This window comes from Ursus maritimus, unplaced genomic scaffold (assembly GCF_017311325.1).
Source record: "Ursus maritimus isolate PB19 unplaced genomic scaffold, ASM1731132v1 scaffold_22, whole genome shotgun sequence".
NCBI classification, from domain to species: domain Eukaryota; kingdom Metazoa; phylum Chordata; class Mammalia; order Carnivora; family Ursidae; genus Ursus; species Ursus maritimus.
In genome coordinates this window covers 7,187,517-7,209,568 of record NW_024424675.1, presented here as the reverse complement: position 1 = coordinate 7,209,568, position 22,052 = coordinate 7,187,517, and the positions used below count along the sequence as shown (strand labels likewise).

The 22,052-nt window shown below is 39.7% G+C and overlaps 1 protein-coding gene across 2 annotated transcripts in view; it reads left to right on the top strand.

The window, feature by feature from the left end:
* The first annotated feature begins 7,956 nt into the window (after positions 1-7,956).
* Positions 7,957-22,052, top strand: part of PCSK2 (proprotein convertase subtilisin/kexin type 2) — a 253,195-nt gene continuing 239,099 nt past the window's right edge. For both annotated transcript variants that reach the window (XM_008710012.2, XM_008710011.2), the window contains exon 1: positions 7,957-8,133. In XM_008710012.2, coding sequence (XP_008708234.2) covers positions 7,957-8,133 — 177 coding nt within the window. The remainder of the gene's footprint in view (positions 8,134-22,052) is intronic.

Sequence of the window (22,052 nt, the reverse complement as noted above, 5' to 3'; positions counted from 1 at the left end):
TGGGGAGGGCACCTGGGTGGCTCAAACGGTTGAGTGTCTGCCTTCGGCTCAGGTCATGATCCCAGAGTCCTGGGATCAAGTCCCACATAGGGCTCCTTGCTCAACAAGGAGTCTGCTTCTCCCTCTCCCTCTGCCTGCTGCTCCCTCTGCTTGTGTTCTCACTCTTTTTCTCCCTCTTGCAAAAATAAATAAATAAAATCTTTAAAAAATAGTACTGGAGAAAAAAATCTCTCCTTCCTCTGAGGTTAAACCACCAACAAGGGTAACACACCCTAAAAATGAAGATGGAGAAAGCTCTGAATCCAGCCTTATGTGAATCTCTACCTATCTGTGGACTCTTCGAGGGTGTAAAACAAGAAATTTCCTTCATTGTTTAAGCCAGCTAGAGTTGTAGTTCTAACGCTTATAGAGAAAAGAAGAAAGAAGAAAGAAGGAGGAGGAGGAGGAGAAGGAGAAGAGGAAGAAGGGGAAGGGAGAGGAGGAGGAGAATTAATACAAGTGGGGAACTACAATCTGGAACGTGTCCAAAAGTCTAAGGTCATATAACTAGAGTCCATTACCTTTTCTCAACTCTGGGTTTCATGTATTTATTATTATGGCCTTACTTCCATCATCCTCAAACTGAACATTGCCATTCAAGTCAAATTCAGACCTCAGCAATGCTTACTTGGCTATTCTGAAGAAAATGTCCAAAAGGACACCCACTCTAATTTCTCAAGTCCTCCAAGAGGAGGGTGATTCATTCTTCCACACAGAAAGGAAATTGTTGAAATGTTCTTTCTTATAGTTTGGAACATACCCCACATTCATTATAGATATTAATTTAGAAATTAACCCTTGAAAATGGTTCTTGAGCCAATTGTTTAAATTGATTTGTAAAAATATGCTTTTTAATGAAAATGTTTATAGATGCTGGACTTAGCTTGATGTTATAGTTTGGATTACTGTTCAACAGATATTCTCTCTTCTTACTTTTCCACTATGGACAGAGTTGCGGTTGGCCATGTGACTTGCTTTGGCCAATAGAATTCTAGTGGACATGATGCAAGAGGCCTTAAGTGTTGTTCTGTGGCTTGGCTTGTGTTTTGAGCTGCAGTGATAAATCATAAGAAGAGCGTGCCTCAGGTATGCTGCCTCTTCAGCTTAGCCTTCTGAAAAAAATACACGTGGAGAAGATCTAAACCAAACTCACAGGCTGGAGTCAAGCTGAGCCAACCTACAGCCTGAAGCAAAGCCATTCTGGCCAAGCCCAACCTAGATCAACCAAATCACAGGCAGCTGTAACATAAGAATAAAATACTTATTGCAAACCATTAAGTTCAGGATGACTTGTTGTACAGCATTGTACTCGCAATACTTGACTACTTCAGGCTACGCTTTGTGTATCCTTGTATCATTCATGCAACCAGTAAAACTTGAGAGAGATGAGATGCATGAGAGAGATAAGGGCTTAGTTTAGAATAGTATCCTTGAAAATTAACCGTAAACAGAATCTTAGACACAATCAGTCGAAGCAAATACTCGCTGCTCCCCATTTACATTGAGGCTCAGATGATGAAGCGACTTACCTCAGGTCATGACTTACCTTGCAGCCAGCACTGAAGGAAGGAATTTTGACTTCCAGCTTCACAATCTTCCCACAATACCACCACACCCTCTCTTCAGTATTTAGACACTAATTCATATTCTACGTCAATAGCTCACTCATCTCATATTGGTAATTCTGGTTCTGTCCTCCCCTGGCAATCTTCTAAGGACAACCTTATAGCAAAATACAGAACATGAGAAACACTGACCATATTGGACATTTGCAAAGGTTTTTACTACTAGAGGAGGGAGGAAATACAAATTTATCTATTCTGTGTTCTTAAATGTGGATAGAGTGCCTTTGGCCAAGACTGCTTCCATTTCCCTGGAAGGCTGTATTCTGGAAGACTGCATCTAATTTGGTAGGCTTTTTTTTTTTTTTTACATCTATGCTAATAATTGTTTTGGAGAACACATTCCTATTCTCACGTTATTTGAATGTGTTCTATCCGAGCATTATAAAAATCTCTATAGCAAAATGAATTGAGACCTTATAGATTATTTACCCCAGAAGTCACAAACTCAGATGGCTTTATGGGCTAGATCAGGAATGTGAAGCACATGAATCAAGAGGCTGGGAGAGGATTCTGGCAAAGTTAGCAGTTCAGGCCCTATTACATTGTGGGGGAGGGGGTCTTGGAAAATGGTAGTTACTAATTGTGACTATGTTGCCAAATCCTTGATTACTGTAAAAGAAGGAACATTTTGGAATTTTTTAAATGGTAAATGATCCATTTTTAAAGGATGTTGACTATTTTTTTAACATATGATCCATATAAAACATACTCATGAACTGAATGCCACTTGCACAAATTAATGCATTATGGAATGTGCTATTGGAAATTAAGAATACTGTAATTAAGTCCAATATGAATTAAAATGTCCTGATTATGGAATTTTAAAAGAAAAAATAAATCTATAAAAGCCACTAGGTATTGTTTTCAGTAGCTAGTTCTAGAAATATGTCTCTAAGGTGCATTTTTTGGCTCACTCTCTCTAGTGTTATAAAGATAAAATGGATATTGTATGATGAATTTCCTAAAAATAGACTATGCCATGTTTCTAAAACCATGAAGCACAGAATATTTTCACAAGGCATAGAAAATGAGATATCCAAGAGCACAGTCATCAATTTATAGCTATTCTTCCAGCGTATTAAATAACATTATACATCAATTTCTCTACTTGGGCGAGGTCATCCAAATCAATACTAAATAGTGTATAATTACCCAGAGAAGTAGGTCTAAATAAGGACTTTCTAGAATCAGGTGTTTCATTGCAATGGCAGGGTTAGCCTTAAAAAACTAGTACATACATTTTAATGTTTGAACTTTTATTTTACTCATAAAATTTTTATCTTCTTAAATTCAGTTTGTATTTGCTAACAAGCCCTCTACTTTGTTCTCTCTACATTGCTTCTACATTATTTGAGGAGTCCAAAAAAAAAAAAATCTCCCTGTTAAAGATAATTTCCATAATCATTCAAAAAGTGAAGTGAGAGAGATTTACTGTATTTTTTTAGACCATGAAGAAGAAAAGAGAAATAACACGGGGTAGAGAATTCATGAATAGGTAATCACTTTCTACAGACAATAAGCAATGTTCCAATAAGCCCTGAGAAATAGCTAATTAATTTTCCAAGTGAGCAAACATTATTTTGTAGCCCTGTAGACCTAAAGAGGAATCTAGCGAATAGAAATGTGTTCTTAATTTTCAAAAGAAGATTAAAAGGGTTCTTGGTCCTCATTGTTTAGCTACTTCAATTCCTATCAAAATAATAGAACCTGAATTAACACACAAAAAATAAGTTTTTACTGTCTTGAAAAATAAGAAAGCAATGAGTAGCTTTTATTTATGAATAGTCGATTAGTCTGAACAAATTTGATGGTTTGTTGATGAAATTATAAAATGAAGACACCCCCAAACACTCTAAATTCAATGCCTTGATGATAATAAAACACTGGATAAAGCCCCATGAGTCCTCCCCACTATATTAATTTAAGACAGCTTACGTAACTAAAGTCAGCTGAGACTTCGCGCTGAAGGAAAAACAGAGATAAGTCATTTAAGGAAAAGGTATAACATGATAAAAGCTATAGAAATTGGAGGACAGACCAAGTAAATCCCGAAGATTTAGAAGGAGTGGTATACACTAGAGAATGAGTTAAATTTTTCCAAATACCTGAATCCTAAGTTACAGCAAATATGGAGGGTAGATAAGTATCACAGGGAAATGAGGTGAGAGCTTAGAAAAAAAAACTATCTGGAGAAAATGTTGAATTTGAAATTTGGCAGAAACCTGTACAGTGGTAACAATACTTCAGGAAGCCTGAGTAAGGAATAGGAAGGACAGGATCATTAGGTGGAATCAGCTTGAAAGGGCTGGTAATGCAGGATGATAGCAAAGAACTGTGGCACCCAGTGAAATTATTTTTACTACACTTAAAATGCTCAGAATTAATGCAACAGTAATGACAAAATTCAACCTGATTTTTAAGAAGGCTGTAATCTAAATTGCCCCTTTTGTTGTACATATCTGTTCCCCTTCAGGTTACACCCCACCCAACTGAAATAAATAGAAACATAAGGTCTTTTCCCTAATGGACCAAAGAACATTCAAAGAACCAGCAGCCTCTCCTGGGGCTGTTTCTAATTTTCTCTCTCCTTCCCAATGATGGGTTTTCCTTGACCTGAAGCTTCCTGTGCCCAAACTTGTCCCTGGAAGTATATCTGAATGGCAGTCCTGATCATAGCTCGGGTGGTTTGGGTTCTTTTAATCACACATAGGTCTGATGATTTATAGTTCTGAATCCGTATCATGGGAATGTTTTGATATTTGTAGGACAATATCTTCAGAGAGACTCTAGGGGTTATGTAGCACAATTGAACTGGAACCAAACTTATGTGGGGTTTTTTTGTTTGTTTTGTTTTTGTTTTTTGTGGGTTTTTTTTTTTTTTTTGTAGAGATACAACAGTATCTTAAATAGGAAGAATCTCAACATACTGATGATTTTCATGTATGGTACTGAGTGTCAGCCAGTTTGTGTTAGCTATTCTTTCCTCAAATCCACAAAATTAGAAAATAAGAAACTGTTGGTGTGTGTATGGGGGGGTGTATAAAAATGGATAAGCCTGTTGGCCACCATAATGTAATTTAAAAGTATGACTGTCCTTAACATCTCTCAAGCTATTGATGATTCTTTCTACATCATAGTCTACTTTGGCAACTCTTTGAAATTACAATTTGGCTCTTGGACCTGGAAGGTATAACCCAACAGTATCCTCTTACAGATAAGGAGATAGAGGCTTTGAGGGATACAGTGATTTAGTCCAAGTGGCATAGCCAGTCACAGCAGAGCCTGCAATAGAGTTCCTGTCAACTGGATTCCATTCTAGTCCTTGAAACATTCTGCTACCGTTTTCTCTCCTGTTCACGTTCTTGCTCCAAAGTTACTATTAGTATTAAAAAAGGGGGGGGGGGGTTAGAAATAGAAATAGTTACCTTAAAGAGGCTATGTGTGAATGCGCATGGATGTGTCTTTGTATTTGAAGTAACAATTCATTTTTTTAATTCAATGTATCAATATACTTCCTCCACTTGCATACATTGTTATGCATCTAAAATTGAGAATTTGCATCACAAAAAATTCCATTTCCTTTGCTATGCTGTTCTGACAATATTATGATCAACTGTATTCTATGTAAACCACTAAAAAGGTCTTATTTTAATCCAGGCTTTATTTAGCTTGTACTCAATTTTACATAGTTTTAATTACTGAAAATTCAAATACATAAGATTCAACATTTACTAGCATTTCATCTTTGGAATTTATTTAGAAAATAAAGTATTGCTTTGTGGTTTTAGAAAAAAATTAATAAATATCTCTGAATAGATGGTAATTTCATGTTCATTTTCAGAGAGATTTAGCTACATTAGCAGTGCTATTTCCCAACACCCATAATCTTCTAAATTGACTTATTTGATGCTCTTCAGATCTATTTTTCTTAAGACTTAGATTTTTATCTCTGTTGCTGCTTTTGAAATGCTTTCCATGATTGTGAATCCATCTAATGTAATTTTCACATTTGGTGCCATTTTTCTCAAATGACAATACAGGGCAGGAAGAATCATTGGCATTTCTTCATACCAGCCTAGTACTTTAATTCAAAATATGGGTGCAATATAAGGAAAAGAGAGAAAGGAAGAGATGAAGGTCCCTGAGTAAGAAAACTTAGTGTTAAAATCAAACAGATGGACTATGAGAGGTAAGCTGTGGAGTAGGATAGGGTGATAAAAAAAAAAAAATCTCAGCAGAAATGAGCCTCTGAGCAGTAAAGAACTGAGGAACACAGAGCAGCTCTGTTCCCTTTTATTAATACTTTCTTAGAAACCTTGTCTCCACTTTGGTCCCTTTCATCTTTAGTCTATGTGCTAACACCTTCTCAGCACCTCATTTAGCTTTTCTTAAAGGATTTCAAGTACTAACACCACTACTACTAACAATAATTGCATACAGATTTCTTATGCTTTAATCAAAATTTTCAATAATGTCCGCATTTTTATTTGGCAGTGTTTGAAAGGGCTCTGGTGGAGCCAACTATGCCAACAAGAGGATCTGCTCTGAAGACAATGTGTCCCATGGCATTGTGTGTATTCACTTCTACCAATATTGCTTTTCTTGTGTAGATTCTGACTTCATGCTAAGATGAAAAGGGGGAAGTCTTTTGAAAATAAAACGTGTGTGTGTGTGTGTGTGTGTGTGTGTGTGTTGTAAAATGTGTCAACATTATTCTCTCTCTTCCTTTCTCCTTGTCTACCTCTTTCTCTGTCTCTGTCTCTCTCTCTGGCTGTACTGCATACACTTAAGCCTCTAAGAAAAAGGTCTCTCACTTCTTATCCAAGTAAAGCAGGATTTTGAACTTTGGAGCTAAATGATAATGGGAATAAGTGTGCATACCCTGTAACTCAACAATATTTGAGTTGCTTTGAAACAATGGACCAGATTTCTTGGCAGACACCTCGCCCCTGCTTCGTCTCACTGGGGCAAGAAGAAGTCGGTGTAAGCCGTTAGTAGACTGGGAGCGCACGTTTCTTAACTGGATAATTTAGTTGACCCGCTGCCACTTGGCCTGAATTCGCCCCAGTTGAGAATGCCCAACTGGAGTCTTGGCCCAGCTCCTAGGATTGGTGGCTACACCTTCCCAAAGGCACACCCTTGCTGTCCTTGTGCAAGCGAACGTCCCCAAGTCTGAGAATGTACCTCCAGGCATGTCAATCCTGGCCGCGCCTCTCTTGAAGGCGGTCTCTGCGGAGCAGCCCAGACTCCGGGAGGAGTCTCATCTAATCACAGTTGCTGGTGGGAGTGAGTCTGATCTCCTGCTAGGCTTCCCAGATGCTTAGTTCCAGACAAGCCCGGAGCCTACAAAAATATAAATAAATAAATAAATAAATACTAGCTCCCATGAGTCACCCAAAGAAGGCTGCTTTCCCCAACCTTCCCCGTGCCTGGAAGGGGAGTAACCCTCCCCCGGGATTTGCCCAAAGTGGCGACAGGAGGGTTAATATTTGCTTTGTTATTGTGAGGAAGAGAGGCAAGTATGCCCTGAGAGAGAGAGGGAGAGAAAGAGTTGTTTTGCAGCGGAAAATAAGCAGGGAAGAGGAATAGGGAGAGGCCGGTGCCCCAGCTCCCCTCGGGGCCTCAGAGAGCGGCACACGCCGTAATTCCCTTTCCAGAGCCTTACAGATTTCCACAAACAATGACATCACTCAGGCGCCGCCGACCAGATTACAGCTGGGGGGATTTTCCTGGGAGCAAGGCGGGCCCGGGTGGAGAGATGGAGGAGCTCTCCAGGGTTCTGAAAGGGGCGGGGGCGCGGGCTCGCCGCGCGGCGCCCCCCGTCGGCGGAGGCGGACCTGCCGGGCCGGGGGCGGGCAGAGGCGGGCCCGGGGCGGTCCAGGGCGGGGCCCGCCGCTTCCCGGGCCCTCATTGGCTGCTGGCGGGTACACGTCACCCAGGCTGGTGCTCTCCTCCGGCCCCAGTGGAATTGGAGCCGAGGAGGAGCTGAAAATGCAGATTTAGCCTCAAGCACAGACATACACTCGCTCTTTCTCTCAGATACACACAGCTCCCCACATTCGCACCTCTGCCAGCGAGCCTGACTACACGGCTTCCCCGCCAGGCAGATGCCAGAGGAGAACAAACATTGATTTGCTGCTTTCCAAGCCCCTAATTAGTCTTTTTCCCAACACAAAGATTTTTTTAAACAAACAAAAAACTATATATATTTTTTTATTTGCACCGTTCCTCCGAGTCCCCCGCTCCACCAGCCTGCGCGCCTCCTAGCACCACTTTTCACTCCCAGAGAAAGATGAAAGGTGGCTGTATCTCCCAGTGGAAGGCGGCCGCCGGGCTCCTCTTCTGTGTCATGGTTTTTGCATCTGCCGAGAGACCGGTCTTCACGAATCATTTTCTTGTGGAGTTGCAAAAAGGAGGAGAGGAAGAAGCTCGCCAAGTTGCAGCAGAACACGGCTTTGGAGTCCGAAAGGTAAGATCTCCCTTGCATTTCGCATGTTGTTTCAAAACGGGGGCAGCCCTGCGCAATCTCATTGCAGATTTGCAAGTTTTCTTTCTCATGCGATGCAGATATTCTGCCATGGGCTCTTTAACACGACATTGCCTCCGGTGATCTTTCACGGGTTATGTAATTAAAATGTCCTTCAAATTGTACTAGTAAGGTCATAAAAATAATTTATTGCTCTTTGACTTGGTGGCGAAAACAAGATAACACCTTTCTAACAATGCCTTGCGCCCGGGCTGCTGTCCGAGGTACCAAGTTCTCAAGGCTGCGTGGGGATGGAGGAATGAGTGCTGAACATCTGGGCTTGACGTTGGCAGTCTTTGCCAGGGATGTATCCCCCACCCCCATCTCCTGGAGAAAGAGTAGTTTCCGACGGACAAGGCTAAAAGCTCGGACATTGCAATCTACCTCCGTGCTTTTCGGATCCCGCGCTAGGACTTCCCTCCCGGTGACTTCAGCCCCTGCTCTTTTCCAGGAACAACAGCTCCCTGGCTGCAGGAGACTTGGAAACATGAACTGGGTCTTCTTTCCAAATTGGGGTGGAACTTCTCGCCCTCGCCCCTGCCCACGAGCGCCCGCCCCCGAAGCGTACTCCTAGTTAGCTCTCTGATTCTCAACTCACAGCTGTAGAAGCTGGCAAGGTAGATTTTGAGAGGAGTTCCCTATGGAGAAATCGGGGTGACTCTCCTGGTGTGTGGGCGGCCAGCTTGGCTTTCCCACAAGGGCGCGGGGATCCCCATTCCGAGAAGTTGTCAGAGTTCAACTGTTTGGGCAGCTAGATAAGGCTCCCAATCTAGGACGCCTTGGGACTCCTTTGGCGACTCCAGAGTATCCGTTCTAGGAGAGCAGCGGAGAGGAGAGTGCTGGGTGGGGGCCGTGGCTTATTTACTTGTCCTTGCAAAATATCTCGTCAGAAATCGCAAGTGTCCTTAGGGGACCTGGAGAGGTGTGGGGTGGAGTGAGAGTGCAAGGAGAAACCGGGCGAGGGGAGCCTAGAGGACATAGGGATGCTATTTGGCAACCAGAGGGCTGGGTGGAGGTCTGTGGGGTTCGGGGCACTCCTCCCTCCTGATCCCAGGAGAGAAGCTGGAGATGAGCGGCGGGTGCTTTCCTCTGTTGCTTTTGCCTCTCAAGGACAGCACGAACTAGGTCTCCTATCAGTCCTCTGTCCCGACTTCCCACGCCTCCCGCCTCCCTCCCAGGCGCCGCGAGGGCTCCCTCACGTGCGGCCGGCTCTCCCTCCTCGGTAGGGCGTTGGCAGCCGCGATTTCGACCCCAGGTGGGTTTCAGAGCAAGTAAGTCAGAGGTCTGGGAGGAGGCGCCCGCCGGGTCTACCAGTGGCGCGCGGGCGGGTCTTGCAGTAGGGAACTTGTTGCTCCCGGGAAGCGTGGGTGGAGCAGGGGAGAGAAGATGCCAGCTGAGGGAGCAGCCCGCTGTCGTTCTTCCCCAGAGTCTGGGGCTGTTTCAAGAGTGCCACCAACACAGTAAACAAGCAGACCCTCCTTCCTTCCCATCCCGCCCCCCTAACTTGGCAAGACTCAGTACCCAGGAGCCATAAATATAACAGTGATTGTAATAGTGATTATTATTACCTGACAACAATAGGGCACCCTTGTGTTCTGGAGTCCTTATATACATTCTTATTTAATATTCTCAACAACGCTGAGGAAGCTAGTATTATTAAGCGCACAGCACTGATAAGGTTCAGATCAGGGCCCAAGGTAAAAAAAAATTTTTAAAAATAAAATAAAAAAACATATCTGGATTTAAACCCAGATCTTTCAGAGCTAAACTCATGCTATTTACCTCCTGGAACATACCAAACAGGCTAAGTGCTCTGCAGGATGTGTTGGGCTTCGAGGTATGCTGAGAAGGGATGTGGCATCAGGCTCTTTAGTTTTTGAGTGTAAAGGCGCTGCCGTTGATGCAGAAATCTTCTTCCTCTCTCCCCATACCATGCATCTTTTCATAGCAGAGGCAGACATTGCCATCTCTTTACTTACCCTTTGGAAAATATGTCCTTTAGGATCTTAGCAACTTAAGCAAATGCAGGTGTAGGTAAGACAGATAATGGCTTAACTTATCAATTCTCCAAGAGGGTCACTCTATATAGAGGTAAACGGCTTAATGGGAGATTTATAGTTCTGATGGTGAAGTTTGAGAAAGGAGGTGTAGGGACAATCTCATCATAAATGAATCTGGATAATTTTTATATACTTACATAAAATCTGAGGGAACTCATACTTCAGGGTAAAATCAGATACCTAAGCCTCTTTCACCCCCACTCTTTTTTCAAGAGGAACCCTCTGATTTTGAATCAGCCTCAGACAGGCAATTTCTATCTAGGAAAAATGAGCCTTTGCCTTGCTACCTCTCCTCACCTCTCTATAACCTATCAAAAGTAGCATCTCTTATCCAAATGATTTTTGTTCCGATACATATTTAAGTAAAAAATCAGTCTATGGTAGAATACTTCTGTCTGATGAATCTTTGCATGATACCACATCTGTGTAGAATAAACCCTCTTTTCCTTCCTATCCATCCTTCAAGTCTGAGCTTGAACCTTCCCTGATGCTATGGACCACATTGTGCTTTCCCTTCTCCAAATTCCTATGGGACAAAAAAGCAAAGCGTACGCAACATAAGCTGGTACATTCCATCCTTTGTCCTCTAGTCATTTCATACATGTAAGTAAATATGGGTGTAAGTATCGTCTGTCCATTTGAAAGGTATTACATATTCAAGGATGATATCTTCTATATTTCTGGTTTCCTCACCAAAGCCAACCTGTTACTGGGTTTGCTAGCCTGTAAAGAAATGTCCTTCATTTTATCTCTTCCTCTAGGTTTCCCAAACACTGTCCTGTCTTGTTTTCATCAGTACTATACTTTTGTTACTCTTTTTTTTTTCATTTTAAACCCATAATACCTCCTTCTTTTTCCTTTCTTTAACACTTACTGTGTCGTCCAATTCCCTACTGCTCCATCCTCTCCAGTGTTCTCCAGTGCTCTGTGTTAGATACCAAAGATCCTCGGTGGTTATTTATTCATCCAAAAGAAGGGTCAGCTATGCAGACTAGGGGGACCTGCTATTTTACCGAATTATCTCATCTAACCTCAGAAACCTGTGAGGTCGAAATTGTTGCCATCAGCCCTCATTCTCAGATGAAAAACTTAAAGCTCCAAGTGGTTAAGCATATATTTGGAAAGGGGAAAAAATCAAATTTAAAACCAAATTTGCTTTGTGGAAAATAATTTTGTTATTTTACCAAGCTGCCTCGGGGAAGCCTTCTCTGACAACCAAGAACTCCACTCTTGGGCACCATTTTAGACTTCTGATGTTTCTTCCTTTCCTTTCTTTCTTTTTCTTTTCTTCTGTAGCCAACACCTACGTCTGCCAAGGTCATTAACTAATGTGTATGAGCGTGTACTTCTTCAAGTAGATCATAGATCTTCCAAGAGAAGAAGCAAGATACCATGCCTTCCTATAGCCCCATATTTAGCACGGTGGTCTGTATATGAGGTATTAAATGAATATTTGTTGACTATTTTGCCAAACTCTTGCAAGGCCATGACCAACCAATTGTATTTCCTCCCTGAAATGGAGTAAAACTACCTATAACTTTACTGTTAGAAAGGTGAGGTTGAGACTAAAATTTTCTATTTTATCATGACTGGCCCAAAGACATATGTTCATCAAAAAAGATGTATATGTCTAGGAGAGTGAGTGAGTTTACAGGAACATCAGAGGTGTTATTCCAGAGTGCCTTAAATCCCTTGTGGAAAAAAAAATTACTTATTAAAATGATGTGTTGAAGGTTGGCCAAAAATCAAGTAAGAATTTAGGTAAAAATCCAAACAATAGACAATTAAGTGTTTTTGTTTTATTACAATAGATTTTGTTTTTTATCCATATAGGACTAAGGCTAGGAAAATCATGTGGCTACTTTTATATATGTGATCATTAATTTTTTAAAATCTAGTAGTAATTGTGCTGTTATATAATGGAAGAGTAAATTTCTTTTAATTTTAATTGAATGTCTAATTTTAATTTTAACTGAATTTAATTTTAAAATTAAATTTCTTTTCATTTTATTGAAGTATACTTTAGGAAAGAACACAGCTTAATAAACTTTCACAACATGGGCACACATGTATAACTAGAATCCAAATCAAGGAATAAGGCATTATTCATATCTCATAAGTTCCCCCTCTTGCTCATTTGGGTAGTTTTTGGTTTTAGGCTATTATGAATATTTCTTCTGTGGATACCGTAGTGTATGTATGTTGGTGAACACATGTATGCCTCTCTGTTGGGAGTATCCCTAGGAGTAGAATCGTAGAGTCAAGGGGCATACACACATTCAACTTTAGTAGACTGTATCCGTTTTCTATTGCTGTGTAAAAAATTACTACAGACTTTGTGGCCTAAAACCACACAAATTCATTATTTTATAGTTTTCATGGATAAGGAGTCTTGCACATTATAGTTGAAACTGCTGCTCAAGGGCTCACAGGTTGAAATCAAGATATTGGCCAGCTATGTCCCCATCTAGAGGAACAACCAAGGGGAAATCTACTTCCAAGCATATTCAAGGTTTAGAAGAATTCAGCTCCTTGTAGTTGTAGACCTGGACTCTTCATTTTTTGCTGGCTCTACTCTCAGCTCCTGAAAGCTACCCTCATGACCTAGTGCATGACCCCTTCCATGAACCTCACACTTTCACCCTTCTTTCAGGAAGGGCTCAGTCCCTGCTTAGGTTAGCCTGATTAAGTCAGGCCCACCCAGGATAATTCTTTTCATTAATTCAGGTAAGCTGATTTGGGACCTTAACTACATTCATAAATCTCTTCACCTCTGCCATATAATGTAATCTAATCACAGGAATGAAATGCATCATCTTCATAATACTGCCTCCAAACTCAAACTGCATGTACACAAGGGAGCAGATATCTTGGGGTCCACCTCAGAATTCTGCCTGCCATTGACAACCCAGTAGCATGTGAGGATTCTGATTGTTCCACATTCTCACCAACATTTGATCTTTCTTTCTTTCTTTTTTTCCCCAAGTAGAATTTGTTTTAATTCACTTTAGTATAATAATGAAACATAACATATAGGAATTTTATTTTATTTTTATTTTTATTTTTTTGGTCTCAGGATTCCTTTTTTTTTTTAATACTCATTTTTTATTATGTTATGTTAGTCACCATACAGTACATCCCTAGTTGTTGATGTAAAGTTCCGTGATTCATTACTTGTGTATAGCACCAACATTTGGTCTTTCCTATCTTTTTCCTCACTTTGGTGGCTATGTAATGGCGATGGTATCTCATTGTGATTTTAATTTACATTTCCCTGTTGATCAATTGAAGCTGAATACCTCTTCATTTGCTTGTTGGTGATTCGGAAGTCCTTTTTTATTCATTATTTGTTCAGGTCTTTTGCCCTGAAAACAGTTTTTGTTTTTGGATTGTCTGTCTTAATTTTTGGTTTGTAGGAGTTCTTTGGTTATTATGGATAGGAATCTTTTGTCAGATATATTTATTTTGAATATTTATTTTCACCTTTTAGTGGTGTCTTAATGTCCCAACAATATTGAATCCAGATTCTATAATTTCACTCTCATTTCATCATGCATCAGTTATCAGTCCAAAGAAGTAATCTCCTACCTTTTGCCCCATATTTCTCTAGATCAAGATTAACGTGGTTTAGAGGGGGAAACAAAACAGAATATAGATTTGACCCTAAGTATTTCCAAAAGGATTTCTAAGAAGCCCTTAAGGAACAGTTTTTCTGAAACTACAAGGCCTACTACCACGGTAGGCAAAGGGAAATAGCTCAGAACCCTACTACCCCAACATGAAAGCTATGAATTCCTTTTGGACCCCAATTTAATGCAGTATGCCTTAGGTCAAGTCCAAACTCTTCTCTCAAGTCTTCTCTGACTGACCTAGACCAGAACATCTTCTATCTTTTTGGGACTTCCATCTATCTTTTTGGGACTTGAATCTATTCCTTTTTCTTGGCACCAGTCATATTTGTCACAACACTCACTATATCCAGTGCCTTTCTTGTGACTGAAGAGAGCTAGGAACAGCCACGTTCAAAGGTAAAAATGATGGGATTTAGAATTAGTACTGGAAACTTGTCTAGTTTACAAAACCTCTCAGAGGCTTATGTTTAAAATATAGTGGTTAGCAAAAATAAATAATATAGTACATGTAAGGTTCTGGACACAGTGGCAAGTGCATAGAATAAAAAACCTATTATTGGTAGTAGTAATAATAATAATAAGGAAATGGCCTTGCTATATATATATCTTTTTTACTCAAGAAGGCAGTTTTAAGTTGTACTGTCTCAGGAGTAACAACTGATTGAATGAGGAATAAACACTCTGCCCAATGGAAACCTACCCGTGAGTTGGCCATGGTCCATGAGAGGGCCTAGCTCAAATAATTCAGTGAATTTAATTCATTATAGACCATGGTGATTATCTCAACCAATAATACTGGCTTCCTTAGGAAATTTGATTCACTAGTTGCTATAGAGAGGAGAATGGGATCTAGTTGCCATGAAAGAGCCCATCCAGACCATAGGAGATGCAGACATTTTATATGAGTTCCTAATAACTTTCCAGTTCCATTTCCCAGCAAATCTCCCAGCCTGTCTTGCAGATAAGTATGACCATATGGTGATTCTAGCCAATGTAATGTAAGCAGAAGTGAAGTGCACTTCTTCCTTGCTTGATACTTGAAACTCCCATAGGTTGATTCTCCACCCTCTTTTCTCTTTTGAGGCTTGATGTGATTGAGAACAGTGACTTTGGAAGCCAAACGCTAAAGATGGCAGTCGCAAGATGGAAGGACCCCAGGTCCCTGATTCTTGACTAGAACTTTATGAGTGATAAATTAAACTATTACATTATGACACCGAGATTTGAGACTTTATCTTTAGAACAACCAGCATTACCCAAACCAATATACTGTCAATAAATATCCCTTTTCTTAGTTGCTGGAGTGACTCTCTACACCTTACAACCAAACCAAATCAGATCACAAGAACAATAATTTTTAAAAGACTTATGAAGTCTCCTGTATTTTCACCTCATAGTGTAAGCCAACTTTTCAGGTCTTTGTGATTTTTCTTCTCCAGGAAGAATATAAAATCCATTAAACACTCTTGTCCCACTGGCAACCAATTTGCCCTATTCATACGAGGTACTCATTATGTGCTCCTTGGTTGATAAATAAACTTGGATCACAAGGTGACTGTTTGGCCATTAGCTCAGAGAAAAGGCACTTGAAGAACTAGTTTTCAAAAAATTACCCCTGTAGCATCCATTTATTTATAGGCTGCAATTTAGCTAGGAAGTAGAAGTAGGTAACAAGCAGCAAGTCAATGCCTGACAGACTCCTGTGTTTCCCTAAAATTCCCAACTTAGAAATAATCAGTAATAGAAGAGATTAGCTCTTTGAGCAGGAAAAAAAAAAAAAAAGCCTACGGTTAAAACTTGATCAAAATACAAAAGAAGGAGAAAAATTACACCTCTTTTTCTCAAATGAATGACTATCTAAAATTCAATGCCTCTTCCAAAAGATCTTATTAGCTGTGGATCATAATGTTATAGCACATCAGGGAGTAATGCTATAGTTAAGTTTGCAATAATTATATATTTGGCTGTAACCGTTCAAAGAAGTCAGGTTTTAAAAATAAAACATGAAACCTGAAGTTCACACTTTTTCCACCCACTAGAGCAGTGGCTTCATTCTACATTTGAGCTCAGATTCATCATTTCAAAAAGAAACCCTGAACTGAATTTATGCATTACTATTTGAGATTCAAATAATCACAGGACAGTTCAAAAGCAGGAGTTTTTCGCCTTCTTCACATAAATTTTTATAATATTTATATTATATGCATTGTATTTATTTTTATATTTATTATATTAATTTATTATATATGTATATATGGTATCTATTATAATATATTATAGCTCAAGTCCACTAACTGACTAAATTCCGCTAATGGTTAGGGAATCAAGAAATTACGTTTGAATTAACACTTCCACCCTAAATGTAATGATTCCATATTAGTGAATGGCTTCTACATGACGTATGATATAAAAAAAGCAGTAAACTCTCTAGACAAGCTGTTTTTGTCCCTAAAACAATTTGACCATGACTTTTCGGAGAAAGTTGTGATGTGCTGGGGTCCTCTGGTAAGAATAATTGAATATAACAAACTCTTAGATTGAAAGTGCAACATGGACGCAAACTCTTCATTTTCTGACACAAATGAAATAGACTCAAGAATGTTACAGGATGTTAATAGTTTCTCCATTAGAAAGTTGATAAGAGGGGCGCCAGGGTGGCACAGCGGTTAAGCGTCTGCCTTCGGCTCAGGGTGTGATCCCGGCGTTATGGGATCGAGCCCCACATCAGGCTCCTCCGCTGGGAGCCTGCTTCTTCCTCTCCCACTCCCCCTGCTTGTGTTCCCTCTCTCGCTGGCTGTCTCTCTCTCTGTCAAATAAATAAATAAAATCTTTAAAAAAAAAAAAAAGAAAGTTGATAAGAACATGAAAACCGTAGGATACTAAAGTTGTTCTTTACTTATAACTTTAAATTTGGCACTGACTCATGAACATCTAATTCTCCCAAATTTTCCTAAGTAGATTCACTTAATGCTCACTCTGTATTGAAGTAGGAAGAGTTCAAAGAGAGATGAGAGACATATAGAACCATTTATTTGGAGACACCAAGAACAGGAAAATAACAATTTAGACTTAAAACATGTGCCAAGTGTAGTAATGGCATTAGAAAAAAAATTATTCTGACCTGGGATACTTGGCTTTCACTGTTCCATTGTTGTGGTTTTATTTTTCCCGTATTTAATTATTTATTGTGGCTTTCTGCATAATCACCAAAAGCTGGAAACAGTCCACATGCCCATGAACCAGTAAATATATAAACAAACTGTGATATAAATTCACTATATCCGTATAGTGAAATGCTACTTAGCAGTAAAAAGGAATAAACTATTGATAGTTGCAACAATGAGGATGGATCTCAAATGCATTCAACCAAGTGAAAGAAGCAACACTCAAAGGCCACACACACTTAAGGTTTCTGTCTACTTATCACTGTGGAAAAGGCAAAACTGTAGGGACAGGATAATAAACCAGTGGTTGCAAGGGGGAAATGTGGAAGGAGACACACTACCCAGAAGCATGATAGAACTTCCTGGGGTGATAGACACATTCTGTTTCTTGATTGTGGTGATAATTATATAGTCTTTATACATCGATCAAAATTCATGGAACTATTCATCTAAACAGGGTAAATTTTAATGCATGTTAATTACACCCAAATAAGGATGTTCTAAGAGGGGGAGAGGTATTTATTGGCTCATATAATTAAGAAGTCTGAATGTTTTCTAGTTTCAGAGGTATTTGGGGCTGACTTATGCAAGGTCCTTAGCCATCTATCTTTTGCCCTTCCTTCCTCCATGCTGACTTCCTCTTTCCAAGTGGCCCACCCGTCACTCCCCTCTTTTTTTTTTAATTTTAAATTTATTTCTTTTTTTAAAGTTCCATGATTTATTACTTACGTAAAACACCCAGTGCACCATGCAATATGTGCCCTCCTTAATACCCATCACCAGCGTATCCCATCCCCCCCCACCACAAAGCCCTCAGTTTGTTTCCCAGAGTCCATAGTCTCTCATGGTTCCTTCCCCCTTCTGTTTACCCCCTCTTCATTCTTCCCTTTCTTCTCCTACCGATCTTCCTACTTTTTATGTTCCATAAATGAGTGAAACCATATGATAATTGTCTTTCTCTGCTTGACTTATTTCACTTAGCATTATCTCCTCCAGTCCTGTCCATGTTGCAGCAAATGTTGAGCAATCGTTCTTTTTATGGCTGAGTAATATTCCATTGTATATATGAATCACATCTTCTTAATCCAGTCACCTGTTGAAGGGCATCTTGGCTCCTTCCACGATTTAGCTATTGTTCCAGTGTTTTAATAAAAGCTGAGGGTAATGACATCAACAGTCTTGCTTTCTGTGTAAACACAATGGAATAAAATGTGATAAACTAAGCCTACAGGAGTAGTTGTTGAATGAATGATCCAATTTATGTTGGTATCAGATTTCTTAGAGAATTGAGCATCTTCCCTCTTGAGATTTAAACAAACAAGCAAACAAAATATGTGAATTCTTCGACTGGAGGGATGGCGAATCTCTCAGTGAAAGCCACAGTATTTTTTTTTTAAAGATTTTATTTATTTATTTACTCGACAGAGATAGAGACAGCCAGCGAGAGAGGGAACACAAGCAGGGGGAGCGGGAGAGGAAGAAGCAGGCTCATAGCAGAGGAGCCTGATGTGGGGCTCGATCCCACAATGCCGGGATCACGCCCTGAGCCGAAGGCAGACGCTTAACCGCTGTGCCACCCAGGCGCCCCTAAGCCACAGTATTCTTACACATTATAGCCCTTGTGAATGCCATGAGTGGAAATCATCAAGTTAATAAGTTGACATAAGAATCCCTAAGCATATGAAAAATATAATAACTTAATTATTTTTGTCAAAATTACACATCCTCATTATTTTTTTAATATCAAGTGGTGCAAAAAAAGCACTAGAAGAAGGATTTTTTTTTATTACCTCAAATCTCATTACTCAGAAATAACCATTACCAGCATTAAGTAAATTTTATTGCAAATATTTCTGTAAGAATACATAGAGAAGAAAGGTAGTTAGATAAATTGTTTTATAAAAATGGGATTATATTGTACACACTATTTTAAATTTTGAACTATTAACTTAATTATTACAGAATTTAACAGAAAGAAAGGAAACTGAAAAAAATTGATGACATTGTTAAACTTCAGACAAATTAGTCACACAGACATAGTGTTTCATAATAGGTCTCCCTAAAATTAAAAAAAAAAAAAATAATGGTGATGGTATTGAGTGAGGAGTTTGTGATTATTTTACATGTAAATATGTTAGATATACATATTTAACGACATGTTTAATCATTTCATTACATATTTCAACTTTAGTGAATTTAGTGGAGTCCATGCTTAACAAAGTGGGGACATTAGCTTCCTAACACTTACTCTGGCTTCCCCTATTCCCACATTACAATGTTCATTAGGTGCATAATTATTTTTACATCAAGTTATAAGTAAATATTAACCTTCTGCATATAACCATGATTTACAGTATTGCTTATATTTATCTACATTAAAGTTGTTAGTGATTTCATCACAAGTCTTTTCACCAGAATTTCTTCAATCATAAATTCTTCATTTTCATTCATCTCTTAGTTAGCTAGGTTTTATTGAAAAGCAAAAGAATTAGCCTGAGCAGGAAAAGGGAAATGTCTTCTCTCTGAGCTAAAAGGGAGGAATGGGAAATGAAATTCAGTGTGAAGGTCTCAGAGGAGGATATGGGGAGAATACCCACTGAGGAGTCACAATTATTTCAAAGGTGAAGGAGGCAGGGTCAACGCTTCCAATGAAGGAAAGGCGTGATGGGGTGGGTGCTTCAAGAGAGATAACATTTTGCATGCTGTTAATGGGAAGGGGATGGGTGGGGAAGATGACAAAGGACAAATGATGACTTCTGGACAGTACTGAGAGGCCAAATGGAAGAGAATGGATTTATAGTAGCACCAACTGAGTTGTTTTCTTAAACAGCACTCAAGTGGGGGTGGTAGAGGTTGGGAGAGAGAGAAATGGAGTTTTCAAAAAATGGAATATCAATAAACTAGAAGAGAAGGTAAATTGGGATTAATAGTGGGAGAACTGAAAGAGAAAGCTATGGTTAGTGACTAGGATGTTGAAGCTCAAGTCTCCAAGTCCTATGCACCTCCAGAGAATGATAACACCCATGGAAGTTAGTTACCAATGTCAAAAAGAGGAGAAGGTGGTCAAGGACCTAAAAGTCAAGTGCACAAGCATCCATCCGCATACACCTCAGTCATGCCGCAGCAGCAGATAGCATTGACAAGGAAGAGTGTTGAGAGAAAAAGGAGAGAAGAGGTCATAGGACAAAATCCTAGAGAACTTTGGACATGAGGGAGAAAAAAGGAGCCAGGAGAGGAGACAGAGGCTGGACTGTTAGAGATATGGAAGGGGAATCCAGAGCTGCGAAAGGAAGGGAGATGAGGGTTAAGAAAGAATGGAGCAAGCAAGGCCACTGGATTTAGAGATGAAATCCTTGTTAAAATTGGAGAAGTCGCCTTAGCACCGTGGAAGAGGCCACATATGTCAGTTTAGGTCCCTAGGAGTAGAGTTTACATGCAATTTGTTTATTTAAAGAATGAGTCTAGAAAATACTGGTAGGGGAGTAGAGGAATTGAAACCGGAAAGGGAAAGCAGGAATGAAAGGTGCATTATAGAACAAGTTGTCACTGTGGATAATAGGGACTCAGTTCCACTGGGAATCTCTGAGAGCTGGTGTAGAACACAGGCCCCAGAGTTGTCCTGCCTGAGGTGTGAGGGAGCTAGGGAATTTATATGCCAATTGCCATCAGACACTGATTCATGATTGATTGTCCTGGATGGCATTAAGTCTCTCAACACTTTGACCTGGCACATGTTCAACATACAGAATTTGGCCAACCAGAGAAAATTCAGATGAAGAGATACAGAGGCTAAGGCCCAAAGGGCTCTGAGCAAGGAAAACAATCCAGTCGGCTACAGGAAGGAAGCCAAATGGTGAAGGGTAGAGGTAAATATGACGTAGTGGAGGTATCAAGACAATTCCTTCCAGAGGTGTAGTGCGGAAGGGAAGGGAAAGAGGGAAAGTATTGTGGTGATTTAAATTTATGTAATTTTAATGCTGTTTGTAGATAGTAGTTTCTAAACACTAGTTGGCCCACTTGGAAATTGCCACCCCGCCAAAAAATTGTGATGTGCCAACCTCATTATTCTAAATGGTTTACCCAGAGTCATTTAAATTCTTATAAATAATATCTACAATTACAGAATTACAGGAAGAAATCTTAGACATTAGTTTAACCTTTCATTTTGCACACAAGGAAAAGAATATTAAACATGGTGTTTATGTTCTTAACTCCTGGCAATGAGCTTTTGGACCTTATTGCTTATTGGCTGAGGTTCAGAGACTAGAACCATTATATCCTCCTTTCACATTGGATGAGACAGAAAACCTGACTGTGTGAGATTCCTATGAGTGATTAACCACATACACCAACACCAACTTGGTCTGACACCAGTTCATTGCAGGTCTACTTGGCCTGCTTTTCACCATTTTACCTATAAAAGTTTTATGAATTCCAGGTTTTCAAACAAAGCCTGCTCATAGATTCAGAGATTGATTCTACACCAACAACCACCTACTGAATTTACACTTGGTGAAATACAGAATAGGAATTACGTTTCTTTGACTGCCCTCTTAGTGACTAACACAACACTGTACATTAGTAAGCACTCAATAAATATAAAAATAAATGATGAGGAAAAAAAACTAAAAGCTTCCATTATCATCAGATGTTCACTAAACAACAGGCTGATGTGTTATGTAATGCTGCAATCAGGAAGACCAAGCACTTTAGGAAAGGTTACATGAATATCCTAATTTGTGCTTGTGTTAAATGGCTTCAATTAATTAATTACCATTAGTAGACTAAAATTTTGTGACTTGATGGGAAATTAAGAAACCAGTGACAGAGAATAAGGTGATCCACAAATTTTATCCTTCGTTGTCCTTAACTTGTTCTCTACTTATGTGAGGGGGGAATAATCAATTTCATCAGGAGGCCCTCAGTTCTCTTCAAAGGTGATGGAAGTTCAAACACAAGGTTGTTGGCATCCAAGAGCCGATTCAAGTCAGTTCCTGATGACTATA